The sequence below is a fragment of the Sander vitreus genome, chromosome 17, assembly GCF_031162955.1.
Source record: "Sander vitreus isolate 19-12246 chromosome 17, sanVit1, whole genome shotgun sequence".
NCBI classification, from domain to species: domain Eukaryota; kingdom Metazoa; phylum Chordata; class Actinopteri; order Perciformes; family Percidae; genus Sander; species Sander vitreus.
Window position 1 is genome coordinate 10049249 of NC_135871.1, and position 20371 is coordinate 10069619.

At 41.7% G+C, this 20371-nt stretch overlaps 1 protein-coding gene across 4 annotated transcripts in view; it reads right to left on the reverse strand.

Moving 5' to 3' along the window:
- ablim1a (actin binding LIM protein 1a) overlaps window positions 1-19784 on the reverse strand; it is a 47104-nt gene extending 27320 nt beyond the window's left edge. The window contains exon 1 of one of the 4 annotated variants that reach the window (XR_013503362.1): window positions 19587-19784. Coding sequence is in view for 1 of the 4 variants with exons in the window: in XM_078273442.1 (XP_078129568.1) it covers window positions 15988-16078 (91 nt within the window). In the remaining 3 variants the exon portion in view is untranslated. Of the gene's footprint in view, window positions 1-7588; window positions 7799-15987; window positions 16128-19586 lie in introns of those variants that run through there. The other 3 variants (XR_013503363.1, XR_013503361.1, XM_078273442.1) reach the window with 3 other exon arrangements.
- Between the last annotated feature and the right edge of the window lie 587 nt (window positions 19785-20371).

Here is a 20371-nt window from a genome sequence, read left to right on the forward strand (position 1 = left end):
AATGGAAGTGAGAGAAGTTGTAAAAAACAGTTAAAGAAGAAGACGGGATAACATGATGGAGGCTGGAAGGGATGTGGGTATGAGAGGGTGGGGGCTCTCTCCCTGGTGTCTCTGATGTGATTACACTCAGCAGTACTATGAGTCATCTCTGGGTGAACCAGACTACTGTGACAGCAAATTGAGTCTCAGCAGCTCTGTGTGTGTGACATTGCACCTCTACAGGAAAACACACAGGCCATCTGGGTAACTGCACGTCATTTTAAGCCTAATGGACACTTTTCATCCAGTTTATAACAACTTAGTTCTATTTTTATTAATTTTTTTGTTGGTTTGGCCACCATTTCTACCAGTAATGTAGACTATACACTGTACTCAATTAAAGTAATTGCTAAGATCTGGACACACACATCACTACAACTAAGAGATCTGAGTGGTCAAATGATCAGACTGTATTTGGAGGTAATACCAAAAGTGAGCACATCTGAAAAGTTGATCCGTCATACTGCCACAGCTACAGTAAGTATGAAAGGTCAAAGCTGAACCAAGAATTCGGTCTGTAAATTGTGATGGATGCTTACAATGGACAGGTTAGGTTCTACTTTTACCATTCCCCTTTGTTTTTTTCTTTCAAATAATTATAATTAAATAATTAAACTGAGGGTTTGTTTAGAACCTGTCTGAATTACTTACTGCTTGTGTTTCTTGCCCCATCTGTTAGGGGTATATCAATCAATCATTCAAAAAGTAATACATACTTAACTAATTGCTCAGCAGCAAACGTAATGCATTAGATTATTTACTTTACTTTTGTTACTCAGCCCAGCTCTGTCAAAGGTGCTTCTAAACATCTCCATATCTTCCACACCTACACATTGCATATTTTGTATTTAAAGCTATAGTGCGTAGTTTCTGACTCCCCCATGAGGAATTCTAAGTAATGACAACAACACTGTCGGCGCGTCTACATGATACAAGCCTTACGTGATTGCACACGTGCACCCACCCCTCCCCCACGCAGTTGCTAGTAGCCACGGAGGACACGGAGGATTAAAAAAACCAAGATGGATTCTTCAGAAGAGGTAATTATCTTCACTCCAGTTTCTGCGCGGGAAAGTCACCGGACGCCACAATCTTCTGAACATAGCCATACTGAGAAATACAGAGAGAGTTGTGTGGAGCTGATAGTCTTGATTAGCTTTGTAGCAACTAATTTGGCAATGGCTTGAATGTAACTGACGTTTATTATTATCAAAAAGTTACGCACTAAAGCTTAAAGCTTCATCTTTAACGTACAGATATGAGTAGTATCAATCTTCTCAGATAGCTCTCAGAAAGAACGTGTGTAGTGTATTTCCCAATGTCAAACTATTCCTTTATCTGTGTCTTGAATGTAACTGGTTCATAATATAATATTAAAAAGTTACGCACTAAAGCTTTAACACGTGTAGAAATAGAAAACCAGGCATAGTTGTTTTACAACCAGGCAGCCCTATAATTTGGAGAGATCCAGCAGCTAGCTTAGCTTCGGTGACTGCACACACAGTTCTCCACAAGTCCTGACCTCAGCTGTGCAGTTCACACCCCTCCAACTCTAAACAAAAACTAGGTTATTCCTGAAGGTGTGCCCGTGGCAAAGAAAACATAACAATTCCAACAACTTTGGAATTGCCTGGAGTTGCATTTCTCCCCTTTGAGAGACTCTGCCTCCCCCCCAGCTCAAGTCTTTGTACCATGCTAGCACATCCTGGAACTGTCTGTCCACTGAAAGCAGAGAGACCAAACTGCCAACAACCCTCCATCAAACTCCTGGTAAGCCAATGAACAAATTGATCTCCAAATGTTTAAGTAAAGTAACTGTAATGACATTACTGAATTTCAAATTATAATCCTTTTCACCACTCGTTACTGAAAGAAGTTATTACTGAAACATGTTACTAAGTAATGCATTACTGCCCAACACAGGATTTGGAGTTGTGTTTCTGGCAACCTGGCTAATAAGCTCTACTACTCTCCTTTAGCTCTGGTTTGGTCTTTTTAGCTGCTAAATGCATTCACTGTGAACTACATGTTCACCCTTCTGTTTGGTCCTTGGCGGGTAACACAACTAGGGTTTTTAGAGCTTTTTTGCATTAAACAGCTGCCTGCTATTTCTTTTGTTTTATGATCAATTTTTTTTTATTATTTTTATATTTTTGAACATAGAACATACACAACAAACAACTACAATCAAACAAGAACCAAAACCCTCTCCCACCCCCCACCCTCTGCGGTGTCGGGGAAAACAAAACAAACTAATATACAAGAAAACAAAACAAAACAAAAATCACACCTTGCCTAGTTGCTCTCCTCTAATTCTTGTGGTGCTGAGGTCATTAGGACTGATACTTGTGCTGCTGCGTTTTTCCATAGGTCTATCTATAGTTGATGCCTTGGCTTTGTTAATCCTTGCTGTAGAGCGCTCCCGCATAATTATGTCTAGGAAGTGCGCCAACCACTGTTTTATACAAAGCGAGTGGAGGGGAGCCAGCGTTGAGCTATCTTTTTCTTGGTTGCGGTTGAGCCGGCTAGCCAAATTTTCTTCTGTCTCCCAAGCAGATGTAATTTAGAGTTGTCATTAAGTAACAAAACAATCAGGTCAGTAGGAATTCGACATCCTATCAAGCTGCCTGCTATTTCTGAAAACAACGCCAAATAGAGTGGTAACAGTGAACCAAAACAGTTTCAGGCTTTGAAACCAGATCAATGTGTTAAAAGACACTAAAAAAAGCTCCGTAGATCTGAGGGGAACTGCAGTGTCAGTGGTGGTAATTCTCTGTGGGTTTGTCACTACACACAAATCCTCACAAACAAAGTCATTTTATCCAGTGTTCATATAAAAATAATAATGAGAGCAGCTTAGAAGTATATATTTTACGTGGCTGTGATGCAAACAATCTCTCTTAGAGTTGAGAGTATTTCCGACGTACTATTTTGAACATTTCATTTCATAAAGTGTTGTGTTGTCAGCGGGGACAGCCCAGCTTGGAAAAGTCAACACTGCTAACGTCATAACAGGTTGACAAAAATCCAAGACAGATGTTTGAATCCCATGCACAGAGGATCTAAAAAAATTGGAGTGCTGTGTGTTTTTTGAGCTTAGCTCCACCTCTTCTGGGTACTCTATATGGTGTTTAAAAAAATTAAGAAAGCCAACATCAAAAGATTTGAATTTTGAATTTGCTTAAAGGATTCAGATCGAACCATTTATAGGACTTGTTTGGACATAAATCAACTAGTGAGGTCTCTTTCAAATGTTTAGCAGGCCTCCTGTAAAACTTACGACTTTACAAAAGACTTGACTTCAAGCAATTTTACTGCAATAACATCAATTTGAAATAAATCCATTAGTAAGTCTTTAGGGGTTCTTCTGATGGCAGTAAAATGGCGCTTGATTTGCTAGAATGTATATTATATAATGCCATAAATAAGTAAGCATGCAGTACATGAAGCAACCTCAGCACAGAGGAACTTCCTGTGAAATATACAGTAGTACAAATTTTTCCGACTGCTGCTCACATTCCTCATTCTGGGCTGGATGTGTTGGCTGTGCTGACAGTGTGATCTGTACTGCCTCATCACCAGGGGATACAGTGACTGATATGAGCCTAAACACACAATGGACACACACACACACACACACACACACACACACACACACACACACACACACACACACACACACACACACACACACACACACACACACACACACACACACACACACACACACACACACACACACACACACACACACACACACACACATACACATACACAAACATGGTGCTGAGGGAACAATAACCCAGCAGAGCATCCCAAAGCCAGGCGTAGAGGAAAGGGGGCTGCTCTCTCCACCCCTACATCCCACCGACCCCCCACCCATTTAAGCAGAGCCTAGCTGCGTTGGCAATAATAAAGGCTTCAGATGAGCCTGTGGAGGGAAGTGAAGAAGGCCATCTTGAATTCCCTGAGGACAGATTTTCCCGTAACACGTGCCCCGGCCTTGCTGGTAAATAACAATAGAGCGGGCTTATTGACAGAGAGTGCAGGATTTGCTGCGGAAGCTTCAGACTTTGTTGCCTTCATTTCCTTCAATGAACCCTGAGGAACACAAAGCCATTGTAGTGGTTTGCAAATGCACAGGGAAAAGGGGAATTAAATCAAACAATAGATGAGAGACGAAAAGGTCTAAATAAAATATTAGTCACTCACCGCCTTTGTTACTAAGATTCACAGACAGAAGAGTTTCCAGTACAGACACATAGCAGCCCCAATGGAGTGTGTGTCTGTACAGTATGTGCACATGTGCCTTATGAGTGTGTGTGTGTGTGTTACAAAGAGAGACAGAGGGACAGATAAAGAGAGTGGCAAAAGCTCCACTCTTGGTAACCATGCCAATACTTTGGGCCCTAGATGTGTCTGCTTCATAGACGTGAAAACGAAACGCACACAAACACACTTTTTACTCCAGTATCCAATCCAACCAGTTTGGGATGGAATATTCCAAGGGGGTCTGACCCTTAATGAATATCAAAGGGCACAAAATATGCCCACCATGAAATCCCAATGCGTGATCAGATGAGTGTGTGCTTGGGGGAGGGTGTTCGGAGCTCTTCATCACCCAGACATAACAAGGAGCTCTTAACCCTCCCCACCATGAATATGTATGGCTGTATTCACTGCCTCCCCGCCCCTCTGCCCCACCACCAGCGTCCCAGACAAAGCACTTCAAACGCGGTCACAAATTGCAGGGGGGAACCCTATCGGCCTCCACCAGGCCCCCCAACCTTAAATAACTAATCCTCAGGGACCTGGGTTTGGAATAATAATCTGTTATGAATGCTTGAACGCCACAATACGGAGCGTTTGTTGTTGGGCAGGTACATAATAATAATACTAAGCTGATAAACAAAGACAGGGACTTCCAGACCAGCTACTTATCTGAGCAGAGACAATGGTGGCTTCATGAACTGCAGAAGCCATTGTGTTTGCCGAAGTGGAGCTGATGAAGGCCTTAGCTCTTTGCCTCTGAATGCCGGCCCATTACGGCCCCACACTCCTGTGTCATATTTCCTGTGATAATCAAACCGATTGATGCCAGACAGGGAGGATGTTTGTTGACTGGCACAATGTATTGCTACAGTCTGTGTTTCTTTCATGTGATTCTCACGTCGCTCTTGTTGTTACAGCCTGTATATTATAGGTCAGTGGCTGTCTCTCCCCGGCCGACCACTTATCTCATCTGTATATTCTGGTCCTGTGTGTGTCAGCTGTACAAACAGTGTGTGTCTATGAGAGTGTGTGTTGCATTGATGTCTGTGAAAGGGTTTAGCTTCTCTTTCAGGGGGTAGACACTAGCAAGCTTCAAAGATGAGGCACCACTGCAGTTGTCTGCAGCACTCTGCGAAATCACGGGAAGCAGCTACACAGACACATGACATTAGGCTTTCATGTTCAGATGGTGATTGCAGGTTGTTCTGGGAGTTGGTGACATGCATGTGATGGCGATTATCCAATTTCACAGAGCGCGGTCAGCGGTCAGCGAGGTCTCTTACGCAATGTAACGCTGAGAACGCAAGAAGGAGAAAGAGCATAAATAAATCAACTAGTTGTATAAAAGTGCACAAATCTCAGAAGCACGTGTAGATCAAGATCAGACTGCCTTGGGTACACATGGCCCCAATAAATTACAAACTATTTCAAGCGTATTCTTGGCTTTGAAAATAGGACAACCGCCTGCAAGCAGACAAAACGCTACCACTGCAATCCTTTTATTATGATTCATCATCCTGGGCATACAGTATAATTTAGTATTTGGTCAGCTGTGCATGCTGATGGTACAGAGCCCACCTGGCCTCAGACAGATTGCACGATGAGCTCCCTGGAAGATACAAGAAGAAATCGTATGTGGCAGAGGAATGAAAATCTAGAGGCCTCTAAATGTGAACGATAAACCCAGACAATTCTCCTGCCACCAACAGATCCCAAGAGTCGGCAGGCGAGGCAGCGGGTTAAGTCTACGGAAAACACTTTCAGAGGGATTGTCGGAGATGAACATGTGGCAGCCAGAGGTTATGGGTGTTCTGCCAGCCTTGGGACTCGATGGCAAAGGCCTTTTTCTTTGTGGCTAGTCGAATCCACATCAAGAGAACAAGCTACCTAAACACTAAAAAAAAATCTGTAAACATGTTTTTTTTAGTGATAGAAATATTTTCAGACAAAACATAAAAATAGCACATGCCCACACATAGAATACTGGCTGGAGGATCAACTCATTAAACTTCTACTGAAACACAGGAGTAATATATCAAAGCTGGTTCTATTGAGACACTGTTAATGGAGTGTAATGGTGACGCATAATGACTTATTACTGTGATTCTTTACCTTCATATTCACTTCCAGTTCGGTTGACTGTTAATGTGGAAAACGTTGATGTAATAGTTAGTAATATTTATGGATTCAGTATAAGTTACATGCTTATAAATCAAATATTTATTGTTAATTTGTCTTTGTGGTTAAAGTCAAAAAGAAAGGAAGAACATTGTTGCCATCATTCTTCATCTCTGAATTTAAAGCAGACATTTTTATTATAGAAAATTGTGCCTATGTAGCTGCTTGCAGTGAGTCATAGTGAGACAAACAATGGTTAACCTCACGAACCACATGCCCCAGCAAATGGCTGGGAATGTTAATATCTCTGGAACATGCCCCCTGACCTCACCTAATTCATCCCACACAGCTGGGCGACCTCACTTATAGGTAGAAACAATCATCTTTCTCTTTTAACAGGACACTATGAATGAAGCCACAGCTGACAACAATGGAGTGTGCCTTTTAGATGGTCGCCATGGCAACGGCTGCAGACAGAGCGAGCGAGAGAGAGAGAGAGAGAGAGAGAGAGAGAGAGAGAGAGGGAGAGACAGAGAGTGCAGGTCCATAGCTCTGCGCAATGTGGATCCCTACACTAGTGCTCCACTTCTTCTCTCTACACGTTATCGTCATATTCAGCCTGTATAAGAAGACGGATGTTTTAACCTGGAACTCTCTGAACATTATCACTCTATATGTTTTGTCTGTCATGCTCCTATACAACGAGCCAGATGCTTTGTTCCAACATACATTTACATAAAGACTGACGCTGCCAAATTAAGCAGACTCCAACCCAAGCATCATCAGCTGCTAGAGAGTACTGAAAAGGGCGTAGCACGTTCAAGTCTTTAACTAGAGAGAACCCGTTGATATATCGAATATGCATCTTTATACTGTGTTATTATGTTTCTTGCAAGCAACACACACACACACACACACACACACATAAAGAAAGCCATGTCTATATTACTGTGACTATATCACACATCTAAAACATAATCAATTTCAAACTAAATCTAATTCAAACAGCCAGACAAGGCAGTTCAAATCCAACTGGACATGCTGCACATCTACACACACTGCAGACAGTGAACAGCCCAACAAGCAAAACAAATCACAAAAACACACACTCCTGACACATACATACACACACACTCTCTGATCACGACCGCTGGAATACCTTTTTCTTTGACCATGACCATTGGAATTGAGGTAAATCTGCACCAGAAAAGGTTCCGGGTATCGATCACCAGTCACACAGGAGCTGCTAGTTCCTTTTTTTAGACAAGAATGAAGTGCAGAAAACAGAGCTGAGACAAAACAGAGAGAGAGAGAGAGAGGTGTAGGCGCTGCTAAGCTCTCCTCCCGAAAACACCGCTACAGCGTGGGGTTTGCCTCCCAACTGCCTGTTTTCCTCCCATCCCTCTCCTCCTCCTCCTCCTCCTCTGCCCACTCCTCCTCCCTCTTCCCCTCCTGTTCCCAGTATTTCAGCCCCTCTGTTGTGTCAGCCGCCTCCTCATTGCAGCAACCAGGTGGCTGCTGCTGCTGCTTCTGTAACCAAAAACAGTAACCCCAAATCCCTAAAACAGACCCATTTAAGCACATACAGGAAAAATGCAGGACTACACACATGACATAACACACATGCATGTAAAGACAAACTGTGACACCAACTGTTAAGATCACCATATATATAAAGAAAATCTGTTACATTAGACTTTCTTCTTCTCTGTATTTTTCTGTTGTAACATCTTGTCTTTGTAACACATCACATCAACTTCCAATATAAACTGTGTAGTATGATGTAAATGTATGACTCCCTAAAAATGAAGATAAACTCTAAACACACACACACCTTAACAGACTTTGTATCACTACAACAGGGTAGCAGGTGGAGATCAATTACTCTTTTTAGTGCAGTATTCAGCCTGCTGCGCTAAAGATTGGTCGAGTTGAACAACAATTGGTGTATTTGACGCATATGACAAAAGAATGAAGTTAAAAGCTGTAAAATAATAAAGCAACGGAGTAAAAGACAGATTTTTTTTCTGGAAATGTTTGTCTTTCGTAACAGTAAAGTGGTTATAGCGCCAAGCACCAAAATTAATAATTAACATTAAATAAAATATGCATTGAACACATTATCCACAGTTCATAAAATGCTGCCTAAATGATAAGTACTTTTTGAGAATATTATCTACACTACAGTATTAAGATATAGGTGTTATCTAATCAGATACAATCAACACTGTTGACCTGATCAACATGCAGTAAAGCCAGACTCACCTAAGGCCTTGTCCACACGTACACAGGTATTTTTGAAAACAGGGTTTTTCCGTCCTTTGTTCTAAAAAAAGAAATCCTGTCCACACAAGCACCGTTTAAAAAAAAAAAAAAATCTGTCCAAATGAAAACGTAAAAACACAATTGAAACGCTGTCCAAACCAACAGGCAGCAATATAACCAACATGCCAACAATATAACCAAGCCATGTTGGCCAATCAGAAGCTTGAAAAAAAGCTATTACCGGAAGGCTACCTGGCTGCAACGGCACATTGATCGTAGCGCATTCCAACGCTTCTGTTCCTTAATATAGTGGACAAATAAATGTACATGTATGTGTTAACCTGTAACAAGTCCTGTTAGCAAGGTTAAAACAACCAGCACTATTTTGGCCATGTCCACCGTTGTGTCGCCTCATTTGTAACGCCTCACAAAGGAGATAACGACGCACACTCTGACGTTACGAAACCTGAGTTTCTGAACATCTTCACCCTGTAAGGAGTTTTCCAAAAGATCTGTTTTTGAGTGTGGACGAAAGGCCAAAAACACATAGAAAACCATTTTACCAAACTGTCTGTTATTTTCCCGGAAGTAGAGGATAAGTGCGATAGATGTCTGAACTCACATTGCCACTTGAGCCACATGTTTTTCCTTTGTCCACGCTTACACATTTTCTGGTCTGGTTATTTCAACACAATTTCAATTATAACAGGAATAGATTTTCAACCGTGCCCCTTAATTGCTATTTTTGGGAGTCCAGACCAGTCAGATCGACTAAATTTGGCAAAGAAAGACATTTTTAGTTTCAAAACCCTCCTTCAGTTTCACATCGGCTCAAAGATGTTATGTTTTTCTTGAAAATTAAGTACACGATGAGAGGTGACACTGATACATTTTTTTCGTATATGACAGCCTTTTCTATTATATTTCGCAGACTTACAAGTCTTACCTGACTAAGTTCTGTTATATTTTGTATGTATGCACTAGTACTATTTCACTCAAGCCTGAGTAGCAGCGCTCCACAATTTAACGTGTTAATACAATTTCTTATTTGTCTCTTTGGGAGCAAATTAAATCCACTGAGACCCAGCAGAGACACAGCAGAGGGCCAAACCAATGTCTGCAGACACTTCAATGTGTAAGCTAAAGAAAATATGATTTCAGAATTAACACAGCCATGTCACACCAGCGGCAATTAGGGACCACACGGTCACTGATCCATCTGTCCCATGCTGGAGCCTCACTGTATCTCTCTACAGCTGAGAGGGGAGGAATAGTTTTGCATCAGCACCACCTCTGTAATTGCTGATGCAGGCAGATCATTATGCATTCATAATGCATTCATCCACTGCAGTGTCAACTATGCCACCTGCTGGATACCCAACAATGTGCATCAGTTTCCACATGGGCGTTTTCTTCTCATCTGGCTATGGATACATGCCAGTGAGGCAAACGGTAAAAATAGTTAGTGGATATTCTTTCCAGCACTCCACCCTTTTTTATTGTAAAGGGAGAGAAACATGTAATGAGTTTGTGATGGCCAAAGATTTGAGTGGCTGAGCAGTTTTCTAAATGTTGGCTAGTGAAAAACCATCTCCTTTAAAAAGATTAGAGGTTTACAGTGTGGTTACTAACTGCTAAATGCAACACAAAGAGTGTCCCATTATTGTGTCTTCTCATTATACTGTAATGGACCTATTATCATTTGTGCCTCTTTTAATAATCTCTGTAGGAGCTGCTGGACATTCATGCTACATAAGGCTTGCCAAGAGCAATTCCTGAGTAGCAAAGCCTATTATCCATGGATGAAAGGTTTCTACTTTATTTGGCTCACCTGTGGATTATCCATATCTGACTGTCCATTAATAATCTGGCCAGGGGACTATACACTCCACAGCCATCATATCTCTACAGTGCAGATGAAGCACTGTTACCATTACCACTAATAAAGGCCTTTTACAGTTATGGACTGTTGCCTTGAGTGGTGAAGCCAGACTGAGGCCACATTTACAGTAAACAACAAATGGTGTGTGGATATTTTGCACATTGTTATCCCTGGATTAAAATTAGGGTAACAGGAATCACACACACACACACACACACACACACACACACACACACACACACACACACACACACACACACACACACACACACACACACACCAACAAATGCATACAGAACATGTGTATGCCTATGCCCTGGATGATGATTTGCAGATTTTTACAAATCCAACAGACACATAGCGTGACAGACAAAATACTAATGACAACTGTTTTGGAGCATAGACAGACCTTCCTTTCTATCTCTGGATAATGACAAGCATTTCACCAGCTTGTTTCTATTTTAAAATGGCTTACATTCCTGTGTTACCCTGAATACACAGAAATATGTTTTTACTACAACATTCAATCAACATTCTTTCTTTGTGTAAGAATTGTGTAAGAACAATCTGTATACATAAAACACCACATTTTCTAATCTAAAATCCACAGGAAGCTTGGGTTGCTGGTTTATTTTCATGTTTCTTTGAGGTATCGTCAAACATTCGGTGACCTCTGGATAACATAACTCGGGGAGTAGAATCAGTGCCACTCATATTCAAAAGCACACAAGTGAAATACTGCAGCATTGTTTACAATGTGAGCACAATGTTTCAGCGTTGTTGGGCTGACGATTCAACACTAGAGAGGTTTAAGAAAAATGGATGGGGAATTAAATCAGGACTATTGTTTCTTTGTGAGGTTAAAAGTCTTGCCAAAGATTTTTTTTAGATCAGGTCTCAGGAAAGCAGCAGTCAAATGACCCAGACTCGGCCTCAGAACTCTCTGAATATAAGCAGCTATTGACTGTCACTGTCGCTGTCAGCTCTCACTAAAGGAATGAAATGGCTAACATAAGCCTTGACCTCTGTGATTTTTGATCTAGGGTCAGTTTGCAGACACAAAGCTTCCTCGAACCTGAGATATTAGTCAAAATCAAACTTTTCACTACAAAACAGAAGGAGTTATTGCAGTCTGTGGTATTTTGCAAACAAACTAAGTGCCAAGCAATGATGATTTTACTACTGTGCCTGGCATGCAGCCAGAAAATACATAAGGTCTGAAAATCTCGATTTGTCCTCATGCCCATGTTGTAATCCTGATGTAAGCCACCATGTTGCTTCCCCATGTACTGTTGATTGGCAAAATGCAGCAGGTCTACCCTTGCATATGGGTTTGCATTATATAACTATGGAGAGGACGGTGATTTGCAGTAACACTTTTTGGCGTCGGGGAGTTGTGGTTGTGTAACTCATGCACAGGAGCTCTCTCACAGATACACACAGGTCAGATGTGGAAAGCCTCAAGAGGAGTTATCACTCACTGTAATCCAATTAAAATTAAGTAATCTCTGAGTAACAACTAATCAAAGAATGCAAAGCCGAGCGGCCAAACTGCAATACAGGACCATAACAACAGACCCAACAACAGACAAACTGTTGAAGAGAGAAAAGCAGAGGAGAGGGAAAGGGACAGAGGATAATAAAATGAAATGTAACTTCAATTAAAAGCGTCTAAAAGTAGAACAAATATGTATTTGCAAAAACCTTTTTTTTGTTGCATTTTAATGGTAATTTGTAATACTCATTGATTAAGCAATCATCATTAAAGCTGACTGGTGTTGCAGTCAGCCTCAGTTAGGATGGATGGCTGTAATGGGAGATGGGTGAATCTAATAGATGCATCGTTTCTCCTGTCCTACCTGTAGTGACCTCGTTCAGCCTCTCACTCAGATAATAATCATTTGGGTTGAGGTTGGGCAGCTGCTCCATGTATTGTTTAGGAATGAGGTACAGGACCTCAGCCACGTGCCCATCTTCGATAATGGACATGCGCTTGACCGAGCTCTTGCGCTTCACCCGGACGCGGTGGATACTGTGGACACTGTGGCTGCGGCTGGAGCTGCACAGCTTGCCCAGGCTGTTGAGATTGGGCATAGTGGGCATGGCGCCCTGTTCCCCTTCGACTGTCCCACAGAGTAGGGTGAAGCACTACAGGTGGAAGTCGGCCAGAGTCGGGATCAGACCCGTTCTAAAATCCAGTGCCTTTGGACATCAAGAACCTGGGGTGTTCAAAGAGGCACAAAACAGAAAGAAAGGAGCCAGAGCTTGGTGGGCGACTTCACAGCAGCTCATCATAAAATCATAGCAATATCCAGTGAGGCCTCCAGTGGAAACTCCTGCTTCTACAATCCATCCACCTGTTACTTCAGATCTGCAGTGAATGTGCTGTAAGAATTGGAGCGTTGATGTCCACCTTCAGGTGGAGACGCCAAACAGCAGGTGGCATGTATGACAAAGCACTCTGCTGCAGGTAGAGCAGAGTGAGATACAGTAAAGAAGCTTACACTATATGAGTGTCTTCAGCCCAACCAGCCTAGGGCCTTAAGCAGCTTAGGGCTGACGTCGAGCCTATGATTATCTTCTGGGTGGGGTTAGGTAGCTCTACATCTGGTTGTGTATGGTGAGAGTCTCTATACCTGATGTGACATGTGCATCCCAATCACTGCTTTGCTTATTCACGTCTTTGATGAGCCAAGATCAAAAGCAAACACATTGTTTTTTCCTGTGTCGCTGCATTTTAGGTAAAAGTAATTCATTAAACAACAAGATTCTCTTTGAGACAGCATTTTAGATGGCTCTAGGTTCTATTACGCTCATAAGTGTTTTTTTATGTGAATGTGCTTTGCATTAACCAAATGGATGCATATCAGCACGCAGCATCACAGTGATCCAAGACATACTTTCAAGGTAAATTGCCTTGAGAGTCTGCCAGCAACAACCAGCAAGGTCACCCCACCAGCGAACAATGTAAAAACCCCACTGTTAATCATCGGCAGGATCCTTCACAATAAAAGAACTACATCAGTCTGTAGTGGAAAAGCTAGCAGTGACTCTCAATTATCCGCTGAAGTGGTGGAGTATAGGATTTTGGAAGATGTAGTAAGAAGGCATGTTCTGAGTTTTTAATCTTCAAACCATCTAATGTCGGGACAAATTAGATTCTGCAAAAACTACCAGAGTGCTTTTTTGATGAGTCAAATCGGTAAAACCAACATCTAGCTATTACTTTTTTTTTAAATTACAAGCACTCTTTCTTGAAAAGATGAATTCACCTTCCTTGGAAATGTGAGTTCAGCATGAGGTACAGTTTAAATCATAGACATGTCCTGGTGTGAGGTGAAAAGATAGATGATGCAGAGGGAGAATCTGAGCAAACTCCACAAAAGCGATATGTTGCTGTTACTCTGATATCTTTAAAAGCAACTGAAAACATTATGTTATTTATTAAACCATAAAAACAGTGCTGCTAAAACAGGACTGTATCTTACATACATACACACAGATTAAAGGTGCTGTAGGTAAGACAGAGCTCAACAGTCCCGCCCCTCCTCTGAGAGACCTTGGGTTCCGGAAGTAAATTTCCCATTCATTTCTCCCATTGACGTCTGGAAAAATCTAAACAGGTGGTACGTGACTCATAAGCATACAACGTATCATTTAGAGTAAAAAAACTAACAGAAAATCCCAAAAAAGTCAAAGGTACAAGACTGTGTACATATTGTCATCTCAGAGCGAAGGAACTACTCATCCCATAAACCACTGCGCACCACTGAACAAAGGAAGCTAACGTTAGTTTAGCTAACAGCTAATTCGGCTAGCTGAGACAGCATGTAATAACTTTAAAAGACCCTCAAAATAAAACCAGAAAATAGTGTTAAGTTTGAGTTAACGTTATTTTAGACTGAATCAAGCTGTCAGCTAGCGGTTAGCCGAATTAGCTGTTAGCTAAACTAACGTTAGCTTCTCGGCAGAGGCTAACGTCAGAAGCGTGGAACAGATCGTGATTCGTGCAGTGTTGTAAATCCTCGTGACGGATCATGCAGGCAGCACAAATCGGGTACTGACACCCCCCCTCCTCACCAGCATGAGTTCCACCAATCAGAGGCATCACTGTGGGATTGTGGGATTGTTCAGGATTGTGGGTAATGAAGTACTTATCCAAGACATCGTGAATAAAAGACATTTATCTCTCTTTTAAGGCTACCATTGACGGTTACGATTTTATGGCTTATACTCCAATTTGTCAATGGAGAAATTGCATTGTATTTGTACTTCCGGAACCCACTGTGGGCGGGACTGTTGAGCTCTATGGTGAAGATCCAGGACTTAGCCAAAGAATTTGAACATCAACAACTTCTCAGTCCCCTCCCCCCCTTTCTGCTAGAGGCCAAACTGTCTCCTAAGCCCCTCCCCCCACAAGGTAAAATTAATGTGTGTGCATGAGCAGTGATTGACACGCAGTTAGACGTCCCCCCCTGGCCCTGATTGGTGTAAATGAACAGGGAGCTGTGGAGTTTTGCAAATCGCACTACAGGCTGTAGGTGGTGCCAGAGGAGTTGGATTTTTTTTTAAATTAACTGCTTTATGTAGTTCTACTGGAACATAGGGTCAGTTTCAGCAAATATGACAGAAAGTTAGTCTTATAAGTCTTACCTACTGCATCTTTAATGACTAAAATCATAAAAACAAAACAAAAACTTCTGTGACATCCAATATTCATCAAATAGATAAGGCTAATCACGGCTCCTTTCTCCCACCAAATTAAGTACAGCATTGAGGTACATAGGCATGATGAAAAGCACAGCAGACAATGACATAGCATAAAATATCCTTTTAGTCTGAAGATATCGGTCTTGGCCTGCACTTCAAATTTAATGATTTTCCTCTTCGTCGGAGAAGGTGCACAGAAACGGGGTGGCTGGAGCTTGACTGGCCGAGTTAACTAACTATTGAAAATCTATACAGTATTTAGCTAATTAGACTCCCGTTCAGAAAGTTTCATTTCAGAGAAAAGATCCAGTGTGAGAGGTGTAAGCAAGAAGACACACTCTAACACACACACACACACACACACACACACACACACACACACACACACACACACACACACACACACACACACACACACACACACACACATACATCACACCAGGGTGGCTAAGGACATGCTATTCTGCTGCAGTGAGGCACTGCCCTCCAATTGTCATCCACTCTGTGGTAGCTTTGACACAACTACCCACACACTCACAGATCAACACATGCATGCTCAGAAAACAAGACAGCTGTCCCTGCACACAGAAAAATCAGCATCGCACACAAAATACATCCAAAGCTTTTGTTGCATTCTGCTCCACACTAGAAGAAACACCCCTCCCCCCTCTTCCTCTTCATCTGTTTCCCCCCAGTCTTACCATCCAGTCCGAAGCAGGAGGTGATTTTTTGGGCGTAGTTGCAGAGCCCATCGTAGCCAGGCTCCGGCCACGCTGTATCCCTCTCCCCCATCTCTACACACTCCCACACACACCGTCCCGTCCGGCAGCGCTTTCACTCCTTACCCTGCTCATCAATTATTCAGGCTTTTGCCAGGACACATGCATGCGCGCGCACACCAACCCTCATATTCGCACATACAGTATACACACACACAGACAGAGAAAAGTGCTGATGCAGAGGGTCGTGCTGTTGGAGCATGAGCAGCCCTCTCCAGTGCTCAGATAAGGATGAGGCATCAGATTGGGTTACTGCAGAATGGAGCAATGCCTCCTTTTCCATCTACCATTGATCATCCAGATTACACTGCAGTGTAACAGGTTCGGTGTGCAAGATGTGCTAACCCTGCTCAAGGTAAGGGCGGGGCAGAGAAGGAGGTCAGAGCAGGGCTGAAAACTAAAGATGCTAGTTGTTTAAAGCTATCCAGTCTTCCAAATGCAATGATTACTGTCACATCTGATAAAGCAGGAAAGCAGTAAAGTAACCCCCAATTATTTAGGCTGACATAACTCTGAATACCTTGCATTCATGCTACAACTTATAATAATATGTGGTACTTGCAGTTAATTAAATTCATTTAATATAATTTTAAAAAAAATTCTGCATGATTGTCATCACAGGTCTAATCATTCTAACAACCTAATAACCTTGTGGTAAACTCTCTAAACTCTGTTGCTGAGATTCAGTTGAAAAATGCATTAAGAAGTAAGGAAAAACCTGAAAAACTACAGTGGCTTTAAAAAGGTCCATACAATCAGATATAAAATATGACAAGTCAACTTTCACAAACAGCCCCAGAGTAGCAGAAAACTGAATAACCATAAATAAACTACATTGGCATGCATATGTGAGAACTCTGCCGTCCAACATGTTGTTTTAAGATTCTGCGGTGGAGCAGAGATAAATGGCTTAAATGGACCAAGAGGAACAATAAATTCACCCACATATGAATGGCCAACCTAAACAGTAGAGAACCAATGGTAGCAGAATAGCAAACTATAACAATAAACGACGAGACGATGCTTAATGTCATAACTGTGGTAGGTTTTCAGGTGATTTCCCAGACCAAGAGGGAGAATGTTCTGTAGATGGAGGAATCTGATATGAAACACCCAGCCCCCCCTTTAATGCCACTACATACTGTAGGTGACCTTGCATTGAACAATGAACTGAACTCCCACTTGCTCGGGTCAAACTGCTCAATGGCCATGAATGGCAGACTCACTGCAGCAGCTCAGGTATACAGTATGTGCTTTGTCAACATCTCTGGGATAAAGTTTTTTTTTTAAATAAAGGTTTTATTTAAAAAAAAGTAATAATGTTAAGAGATTCTAGACAAAAGAAAACAGCACAGGAAATATGATGACACTAAAAGGCCCAGATAGAGCAGTATGGCCACGAGGGTGTATTATAAGGTGGGGTGACTAATGGAAGGTAGCATCACTACCAAGGTAAAAGCTGATGGCCCTGTGCTGATAAGAGGAGTGGGGGGTTGGCGACTGTAAGACTGAGAGCACAGTAATGGCTGAGGCTTGCTGGACAACAGAGGGAGGGGCTGGTAATCATGAATGCATACTGGGAGGGAAAAGTGGAATCATTTGAGACATTTTTTAACTTCCTCTTTCTATGAGAAGGAACATGTTTTAATTGGCTAAAGTGTTTTAGATGTTGCCCAATGCCTATAGATTTCTGGATACTACAATATATAGAATTATACAACAACAATGCAGACCGAGCCTGCAACTATATATTGATATTTGGAACATACCATTGGTTCAAGGATAATCTCCATTCTTTCCAGTAATCCACAATAGGACAACAACTAACAGTTGCTACCTTTTTTTTTTTGACTAACATGGAGATTATTTTCTCAGTTAATAATTTCTTCTATAAAATGTCAGAAAATCCTCAATTTCTAAATCCCAATGTGATGTCTTCAAACTGCTTGTTTTGGCCCACCAACCAAGATATTACATTTACTATCACATATGACAAAGAAAATCCTCACATTTGAGAATCTGGAAAAAAGGTTTGGCATATTTGCTTGAAAAATGACTTAACAATTAATCGATTATCAAAATGTTCTGTTTATTTGGACCGCCCAAAACGTGTTGAGACGTCACGAAATATTCTGAATTATTATCTACACAAAAACACTTTATGTCCTCTGGTTAAATATTATGAAACACATGTAAGTCAAGTTCTCGAGGTCATGTGAGATGGGACTACTACAGCCAGTCAATTGAAATAGCATTGACTCAGCTGGCCCATGAAAAAATATGTCTTTGATTTGACATATTGTTACAAAGACTGTTGTTTGTGTCAATGTGCTTGATTTATCTGTGATAATAAATTAATAACCTCACATTTGTGTAACCAACACAGAGGTAGAGCCACAAATGTAGGGTGTAGTTCTCATGAATAACGATTGGCTGTTTGCAGGGGCTTAAGGGTGCTAATCAGATCTATGTACCACAGGGGGGCCGTCAAGCAGTGGACTCCATCGATTTCCACCAGCAGTCATGGAGGACAGATAGGCCACATCAGTGACAGCCATCAGTTCAAAGCCGTCTTGCTACACAGGCCCAACCATACATAGTCTTTAGGGAGTACAGCTTAAATCTCTTTATAAAATGTTGATGTTTCATAACTGGATCAGACCCGTCAGGATAAATCCAACTGCAGATTTAATATAATAACCTTGAGGTCAGGTTAATATTGCAACTTCTCTGCTTCTATCCAGCGCTCAATCAGTCAGTCAGATCATCTGATGACACAAGGTATAGCAGGAGCAGCTGGAGGCTCTTTATCTCTTCTGCCAGAGAACACAGTCACCTGTCACAAATCCACTAAGACCCACCTGATGGGTACAAACATGTTCTGCCTGAAAACATCTTCTCCAGTCAGACAGGTTGAGATTGTTGCACTAAATGATAGTTTGTATTTGTGCATCTGTTTCCAAAAAGATGGCACTTCTTGTCACATCACCAGCTAAATGCATGACAGGTACAGTACAATGGCACTCAAATTGCAATACTCCATTGTATCACAATCAACCAGTTAAGAATGAACATCATATGCTACAAGTCCACCATCAACAGCTTTCATTTAGGCAACAATTTGGGCGTGTGCATTCTTTAACTAATGACATGCATCATCTCGGATTAATAGCAAATGTTAAAAGAAACAGCCATGAAGTGAGGTTCATCATAACTAAGGAAAGGGATTTAAGGAAAAGGTATGATCTATGTAGGCTATAGGTTGCAACAGAGTGTTCATATCAACAGAATAAGTTGTAGGCTGTCTAGAGAGGGCTGCAGCAGTGGAAGCTGTAGTTTCAGCTAACCTACATACTAACAGTGTCATTATCACAGCCTGATCCTCCGGAAAGACGACGCAAATGGGCTCTCTTGTCCATTGCATCCATCCTTGAACCAAGACCCCCTCCTCTACAAAAATTAAGAGACTTTTCCCCTGTATAGGTATTGTTATGAAGGCTTCTGCGGCAAAAGATACTCACCTCTAGCAGACATGCCCGGTAGGTAGAGCCTCTCTTTCTTTGCCGAGATTTCCACGAGGATATGCCCTGGTGCAGCTTTGAAGGAGGGGAAAAGACCGTTTGAGAGGCTGATATTATCTGTAGGCCGACTTTAAGTTTTTGACTGTCATTTAATGGGATTAAACGCAGGGGAAGCATTCAGCCTGCGATTTGGCAGACTATACTAGACTGCGCGATGGAGAGCACTTTCCAGCGACAGGGCGTGTCCTGGAACAGACAGCATCCTTCTTATTTTCCATTTCATGTCCATATGTGAACATAATATCGCAGAATTACGGAGTTCCAATCAGAAATTCCAATCATTCTTGAAATTCCTCGCCTGCAGGCAGCTGATGTCGGGTCGCCTAAACGTTAAACCGGGTAGCAATACTTTTTGTCTGGGATGACTGTGCTGTTCTGGACGTGGTAGTTGAGCTACAAAGTTGACAGGCACTTTGTAGCAGTTATTTGTTATTTTCCATTTTTTTTCCATTTATCCTGCTACTTTATGGAAAATATTTGGCAATAGGCTATTCATTAGACTACGAGGACACCTCAATTGTATCCTAAAGTAGCCTAGTGACACTTCAAGCAAGCATAACCTCCGCTCTATGTGGGAAAAACACTGCAATAACAGAAATAGCCCACATCCACGTGTGATTTTACAGCTCATCGGATATTTTCCATATAACATAGCCTAATGATTGGTTTTCGGAATCCCATACTTGCTTTAAATTTAAAGTAGGCTTATTGATTGTTGTTTCCAA